Raw genomic sequence first — 8,576 nt, 5'->3', positions numbered from 1 at the left:
TTGGCGTAAGGGCGAAGCCTTAAAATCACCGCTAATCAGTTTGTAATTGATTATCAAATTACCGGGTCATAATTGGAAATTCCGTTAAAAAAGTGGGGCTTTTAAGTTAAATATTCGAAATCAAATTAACACAGGTTTTTATACAAACAAATTGTTTTTTTATAGATACCACGAAAAGTAGCTAATAGGCCTATATATATATTTGGAGTGCTTTGTCAGATTTAAAGCTGTATCGATACTTCCGACAATACTTATTACTTATTTACACAATTTTGTCAGAAAATTTAGATCCTCTACCCCCGCCGTATAAATTCCTGTCTACAACTGAGATGGTCCTTGGATCGGTCCATTCCAGCCCTTAATCCGCCCCTCGTTTTCTTGTATTTGTAAATAACAAGCAAATGGCGCGTTGTTTTGTTTTAAAATGTAATAACTCAAAATGAAATGGAATGAGTTTAACATCCTACCTTTCTGCTCCAACCGGGTTATTGAAGGTTTCTTTTACGTGCATGCCAAACCGGAACTCGGTTTTTTGCCCTATTAGTCTGGAGGCTCAGCGCCGGGGTGGGGGGGGGGTGTCCATCAAATGGGCACAAAACCAGACCCAACTTTTCTAGAGTAAAATTTTGCGTAGAATACGACGCCGAGTGGTAATCAGTCCGCCGTTGGGGCGTTTTCGAGATATTCAGGGTCAAAGGTCAAATGGGTTCATTTGCACTGAAAGTGAATGCGCAGTCATTCTTGTATCATGAAAATAAGCTGAAAATGATTGAAAGTAATCACACTTTCAATAAAAATGTAAACTTGCTAAATTCACCTTTGTTCTTTGTGACCCCAGAGGTCAAAAGGTCACATTTTCCGTTTTAGCACTAGGAAGATTTAAAGTAATAAATGTCGGCGTAAAATATAAAAACTAAAGCGAAACCTGTTCTAATTAATAATAGGAACATTTAAAATTTATCTTTAGGTGGTCTTAGAACCAAACTTTTACTTTGGAACGTCGAAAATGATCTTGCATAACAGAAACAACACATTTTGAAACCTGTTTTGTGCCCATTTGATGGACCCCCCCCCCCCCCCCCCCGCGCTGAGCCTCCGGTCTATATCCTACAGACTATCAACTTGCCAAACCTTCAGTCCTACGCCATACTGAGTAACGTTCTTGGCCAACACGGGCGTGAAACTGAGACGAGAATTCCATGGTTAGCCGCGAGTCAGTGCCTTGCCCACTGAGCAAACACGACCCAAACCTAATACCCGTCCCTACCGAATTTCAATTATACCTACCAAACCATGGACCTTATAATTACCATGATTTCTTTTCCTATGAAGACATATTGCTTTACTTGTGTTAACATACTGGATTTTGTTTTATATGTAACCAGACACTGTTACAGTTCAAAGTTCGATAAGTAGTTCTTCATACGGACGCGTACAGACATAGATTGTTTTTTCAAGGTGTTTATTTTTCTTGTACCAAAATAAATCTAAGTAGATTCTCAGTCGTTCTACTATCTTATATAATAAGCTTTGAATAGTTCTACTATAAATATTCTTATCAGGGCGTCGGCCCGTTGGAAAAAACACACCACTGGGAACACCTAACAAAATATAATGTTATTTTTAAAATCAATTTATAAATTGTCGGTATCAACGAGAGAGAGAGAGAGAGAGAGAGAGAGAGAGAAGAGAGAGACGGGGGTTTGACGTCCTCTAGACATAAGCTATAAGTCATTTTCAGGACTAACATATCGTTCGTTTTTATTTCAACAATTCGCTTGTGCGTACGGGTTTTTAGCTGCAGTGGAAGGATACAGGCGAACCCTGAGAAAACCCACGAAAATGGACAGGAGGCCCTACTCTTTGTCACGTACAAGCGCGAAATCGAAACCACACCACGCGACTTAATGATAGACCTTGTGATCCAAACATGATAAGGTGTATGGAGAAAGAAATGGGGTTTAACGTCCACTCGACACAAACCAGGTCATTTCGGAACTATGTATGGTTTAATTTTATTTCAATAATTCTCTTGCGCGTTTAGGGGTCTTTAACAGTGGGATGAAACTGGAGGACCCGGAGAAAAGCCACAAGGTTGGACAGTCGACCCTACTCCTTGCCACGTTGACTCAATGACCGACCACTCACCCCCCCCCCCCCCCGAAGGTGTACTGAGTTTAAGAGAGATCAATCCGTCAGTTGAAAAATGTGTGTTTCCAACTGCCCCGTCACCGATGGGGCTGGTAAAATGAATGAAGAAACCACGTAAAGAAAATTACAAACAAAAGCAGAATTTATAGAGAACAGTTTATTCACCAAAATACACACCCATAAGCATAAATACATACACGTATAAGTACATGTATAAAATAATTATTTTGTAATAATAATAATATAATAAAAAAAAACAGTTAAGGCAAGGTAAAATATTATTATTTCTATAACTCGTGTATATGATAAACTAAATGACCATGGGCCTGTTTCACGAAATTTTAACTAAGATAAAATCCAAATTTTAGTAATTTGATTGGATAATATTAGATTGATTTTAGTGCTTATCCAATCAAAATTGAAGTATCTACTAAAATTGGATTTTATCTTTAGTTAAGAGTTCCAGAAACAGGTCCCAGTTAGTCTTTATCTGTCGCTTATCTGTTGTCTTAAGGCAGATAATCTAATTTATTGGCAATCAAAAATATCACAAAGAAATGAAATGGGGTTTAATGTCCTACTGTAAATCGCAAAGAACGAAAGACGTAGGTAATGATAAAAATGAAATGGAATTAATTGGGATTTTAACGTCCTACTTTTCTGCACCAACCCGGCTAATGAAGACAGGTCTACACCATGCCGTGTGCTATGAGGGCATGCGAGCTATTTTTCCCGGACAGTGGCGCTACGGCGTATTTTTATTTCGAATAAATATAATGTTTGATAACAATAAATTGACAATATATTAAACATACATTATGCAAGAGCCAAATCTGTCTATTGTAGGTCTTTCTTTAGGCCTGAAATGTTATCTAAATTACTAATTAGACATTAATTAACCTATCCGGACCATAATCAACTCTAGATGGCATCGCTAGCCTGCGATCTTTAGTGGATTATGAGCCGATTTACTGCACAACTTTCCTTCATGATTTAACGATTAAATGGATAATCGAGACTATGTTGTTTATTGTACTGACTTTAGTAATGATGATCGAGGCTAGGCGGAAATTTCAATCGCTTAGTTCTCGGTTCATAGTGGACCAATTTGAATGAAATTTTCAGCAAATTGCCTTTACATTATCTAGTTTTTAACTATTATAATGAGAACTGCCAAATCGTTATCGAATCTCCAATAATGTATCTTTAATATAAATATAGTGTTTTCATTCGTTAAATTTCCATGTAGTTTCTCCAGACGAGAGGGGGGGGGGGGGGTTGTATCATAAGGTCTGTCATTGCATTATTTCTGTTACGTCTTTTTTTGTATTCCTGATTGTTTTCAAATTTGAGTGAAGTCTGTGTCACCGCAGGCCTGGGACTGTACAGCGCAGTGGCCGCTTACGGCCGCCCCCCGGATCCATTCACTTGATTTGATATTTGTTTATTTGGTGCAATGTCCATTTTCTGTCTTGTCCGCAGGTTTATCTTGTAGATTTTTTTACGTGTAGTGCGGTCCTCCTGCACTAATTATTGGTTTCGATTCCATGGTTGTACGTGACAAGGAGTAGTGTCGCCTTTCCAACCTCTAGGGTTTTCTCCGGGTCTTCCGGTTTCCTCCCACTGCTAAAGACCCCTATATGTGCAAGAGAGAGAGAGAGGGATAAATGGGGTTTAACACCCACCCGACACAAACCAGGCCATTTGGGGACTAACGTATTTTTTTTATTGTATTTCAATAATTCGCTTGCGGATAGGGATCTTTAGCAGTGGGAGGTAACTGGGGGACCCGAGGAAAACCCACGAGGCTGGACTGGCGACCCTACAACCGGGGAATCGAAACCACGCCAGTTGCGTGCTTGCGAATTATTAAAATAGATATTGAATCAGTGGACGTTATCCCCGCCCCCTCTCTCTGTCTCTCTCTGTCTCTCTCCCTCTCTCTTTTATCTCTCTCACACACACAATGAGGAAATCAAATGTTTCCTTTGAACTTTGTCGCCTTCCCTTTTCTTAGTGACTAAAATTTTAATGATAATCTTTTAAGGCACACCCCAGACAGTCCTGCATGTCAATCATTACCTTTTAATCTATACCTTTTACATTCAGAGCAGAGGTACCTAAAAAAAATCAATTTTTATTTTATCCTCCAAAATTAATTTAGTAAATGAAATGAAATGGGCCTAACGTCTGAATTGTGATAATGAAGAAGGGCATACGCCATACAATGTGCTATGAGGGAAATTTTGCCCGGACAGCGGCGCTACGGCCTACTCTTATATCGAATTCCAAGAGCCAGGGGATCGTTTACGTGCACGCCAATGTGTACACGTGATCTCGGCTTTACGTACTATCCGAACGACCAGACAGCTGTCCTTGTTAGGTCCTCCATCCTGCACAACGCCGGATTAACCATGGTGGGGGCCCTGGGGCCTGGAACATGTGGGGGCCCCTGATCGCCGACCGCGAGCGCCAAAGTCGCGAAGCCCCGCAAGGGGGTCGGGGGGGGGGGGGCTCCCCCCGGGAATTTTTTCAGAAATTGGAGGCCGGAAACGTGATTTCCTGGCATTTCAGGCACTTTTGTGGAGCCATTTAGAAGTACCTACCCAGAAAAAAATAAAATTCTGCCACAAAATTAGCGCATTCTGGCGTTATTTCAGTGGACCAATCAATGCGAGTGCTATGAAATGATGGCATTTCTAGAGGAGGGGGCTAGACGCAACTGAGATTTTTGTCGGGGGCCCTGGGGCCTGTGCCCCATGGTTAATCCGGCGTTGATCCTGCATGGGGAACCACGCCGGAAACTCTGGGTGAACTTTCTCGGCCAATGCAGGGATCGAACACACGACCTCCAGACTAGGGAGCGTCCTATCCACTTAGCCACCGTAGCGCCTAAATGACTTAGATGATGATACTATTTCAATTATGCATATTTGAACATTGTCAAGTTGTTCATTTTATTTTTAAGCGTTATTCATGCTATACCTTTTCAAGTATTGGTTATACTGTTATATAGATCTTTTTGTATATATGAGAGGGGTGGTATAGAAATGACTGTTACTGAATGGCAAGACGATTTACCTAATACCTACCAATGCTACAAACACTAACACATACTATTTATTCCTCTGTAAATAGACAAGTGTGTCTGAAAATGAATAGTGCCACTACGCAAAAAAATGTAACGTGACAAATGAGAGGGGTGGTATAGAAATGACTGTTACTGAATGGCAAGACGATTTACCTAATACCTACCAATGCTACAAACACTAACACATACTATTGAATCCTCCTCTGTAAATAGACAAGTGTGTCTGAAAATGAATAGTGCCACTACGCAAAAAAATGTAACGTGACATTAAAACAAGAAACTACCAAATCACGCCAATCCAAACTTCTCCGCGTACAAGGGTCAAGAAAAACACAGTCTAAGACCAAATTGGCACAGAATTCACTATCACAATCTTACAACCAAAAATGTTTTAAACATAACATCTACATGTACAATAAAGTCTTTGGGAGACATGTTCTGATATTTTCGGCTGAATGGCATATGGACCACGATAAAATAGCAGCCAGAAAGACAGATAAAAATCCTCAAAGTCGGCGAAATCATCGGTATTGAAAGAAAGTTGTACATGTCGTAACAATGACCGCACGATATGGTATTATCACCATAATAGCAACTGTAGAAATAACACTTAAAGACGACAGGCTTCCAGTTCTCAAAAGTATAATTTCAGATTAATTCTCACAAACTCTGACTCGACTTCAGTACCATTATTGACACGCGGGGTCTATAGCAGAAGATAATGGAGGAACTGAAACGAGAAAGAAAACGGCCATCTTATATGTTGTATCTCATTTCAGAGCATACGATTTGGGACGGGACGGGGCGGGGGGGGGGGCATTACAGGGGGCATTTAGGGAGCAAGCAAACCAAACCTATAATCTGTATTCTAAATCTAAATTCTCCAATCGATGTAATTTACTTAATAACGTTAATAGTCTATGCAGATGCAGGATCACGGTCGCGCAAAGGCCAAGGCTTGTGGAATGGCCAATATTCACAAACGAAAATCCAGACAGTTGGATATAAACCGTTTAAATAGTAGATCATTGGTACAACGCACTATTCAGTTAGATTATTTCCTTCTGAAAATGCCAAGGACATTATGTACTCCAAGATCTTTATGACAGGAGTTCACCCCACCAGGTCATTGCCACACAGAGTGATATCTCAGAGAATGGTCGGTGACAATCCCACATACTTTCAATCTCAAACCCTCGAAAATCCCATAGGATAAAATTTCAATTGATAATTAGTAACATTCTGAAATTTGACGAACTGATGTGGAAGGTGATTTCTACATTTCTTCTCGATAAACGTATATGTTCCAGCGTCCAGACACGAACATTGTTTTCATTTTAACGCCTAGGCCACACATTCCCGGCATTGGCCACGGTTTACCCAGGATTCCCCCTTTCTTCCTCGTTTCTAAAACGGTTGACCACGGTTTACACCGGGAAGGTGTGACCTAGGTTCTAATTTGGCAAATATGTTGCTTTTATTAAAACCCAATCAGTACACACAAATAGACGAAATTAAAAATATATGCATACGTACCATAATTATAATTCAGTTCAAATTCTAACTGATCACCATCTGGATGACATCCAGCACAGGCACCGCTACAAGCTATATCAATTGTAAGGTTGTCCTGTGATCTACTGAACGTTTCTATAGTAGAAGGCCCTGCTGATTGTCCAGGGAAAGTAACCCAATTTTTCTGCAATAAAACGGCACAATGATGGACCCGAATACTTCTTAGGTTTTATTGTAGTTTTGTCCGTAAACTCCTTCGCTCGTCAGTCAGAGTTGGCTTACTCTTACACGAACAACTGATATCACTTCATGTGTTTGAGAATTTGACACAGCTAACCATAGATGGGGTTGATGGAACGTCCACTCAACACAAATTAGGTCATTTTGGCATTAACACAATATGGTAAATTTTTATTTTGATAGTTCGCTGGCGTGTAGGGGTCTTCAGAAGTCGAATAAGACAGGGGACTCGAAGAGAATCCACGAGCTTAAGTGATTAGCCGTATGCCTTGTCACGTACAAGCATGGAATGGAAACCACACCATTTGACCCAGTGACAGATCTTATGATCTATAGCGCACTGAGCTATATAGCATGGCACAAGAATAGCCACATTATGACCACGAGCCCTCGAATTTTTTCTGCACTTTCCTTATACCGGTTTGATTAGTCGGCAAATATACTCGGTATACCAATGAAAGCAATCGGCCCTTTATTTTAATCTATACTCTTCCAAAAAAAAGTAGGGGATATTCAGAAACAATACAAAATTGCGGAAATGCACTGCTGTTTTTATTAGAGGTAACCAGTGAATGTTAATAACAGGCCAATTGTCTACATATGAACATAAACAGTTCATATGGGCGGCTTATCTGACGGCCCCATTTCACTCGCAAAGAGATACACAGTCAAAAGTGAAAATGGACGTTTTTGATTTTTGTCTTAATAATGAGTAATTGCTCCACCAATCCTCAGACATTCAGCAATTCGTCGTGGCATGCTCCTAATCAACCGTCCAATCACGATTTGGGGCAATCTTACCCACTAATCTTGCAGTGCCACGGCCAATACCTGCAGAGTTGTCGGTTGACATTGACGTCGACGAACACGTCTCCTGATTAAATTAAACGTAACACACTAAAGCAAAGATACGCTAAACAGTAAATCTTATGCAAGAACCGATAGGAAAGCAAACATGGATAGATAAACCAGCACGCGGCAGTTTTCATCAACCCTTCCTTGAAGTGTCAAATTTGACAATGAACCCCTCCCACGTGTATGGCGCTATTTCGTGTCGCATGTGCAGCTCAGTGGTTCTGTTGGCGCGATAAGTTCTCCATCTGTGAACATACTCTCAAAGCATGTCAAGTGTCCATGACTATTTATCATAGAACAACCTGCATAGGTATTTGCATTTCAATATCCCCTACTTTTTTTTGAAAGAGTATATTTATTCATATTCCTAAATTGTTTATTTTTTTAGCGTGTCCGAAAGTCTATCCGGATTGTCGCTCTATTTGACGTTCTAACTTATGACAGGAGAGGTCATTCAGCAGATGACCATCGTCAAGACTGGTCGCATAATTTCTTTTGCGCCTTTCTTGTATTCATTGCTGAGTATTTCTCTGTTTTATTGTTAGCCTTTTTGTACATGCAGAGGACTGTCTCTCCCCGCCCCGATCCATTCTCTTGATTTGATGTATACCCTTTTTTGTTTATTGCTTGCAGTGTCTTTCCAGTTTGTGTGTTGTCCGCAGGTTTGTCCTGTGGGTGTTGTTTGTGTGTAGTGCGATCCCCCTGCACTTACTAATTACTAATA

At 40.4% G+C, this 8,576-nt stretch overlaps 1 protein-coding gene across 1 annotated transcript in view; it reads right to left on the bottom strand.

The window, feature by feature from the left end:
- Positions 1-5,288: 5,288 nt before the first annotated feature.
- Positions 5,289-8,576, bottom strand: part of LOC126808417 (uncharacterized) — a 32,365-nt gene continuing 29,077 nt past the window's right edge. The window contains exons 6-7 of the mRNA XM_050533116.2: positions 6,779-6,941; positions 5,289-5,972 (exon numbers count right to left, since the gene is read on the bottom strand). Of these exons, the coding sequence (XP_050389073.2) occupies positions 5,932-5,972; positions 6,779-6,941 (204 nt within the window). The 3' untranslated portion in view covers positions 5,289-5,931. The remainder of the gene's footprint in view (positions 5,973-6,778; positions 6,942-8,576) is intronic.

The sequence above is a fragment of the Patella vulgata genome, chromosome 1 (genome assembly GCF_932274485.2).
Source record: "Patella vulgata chromosome 1, xgPatVulg1.2, whole genome shotgun sequence".
Taxonomy (NCBI): Eukaryota; Metazoa; Mollusca; class Gastropoda; family Patellidae; genus Patella; species Patella vulgata.
Note: the sequence above shows the minus strand (reverse complement) of the source record. Positions and strands in the feature narration are given on the sequence as shown.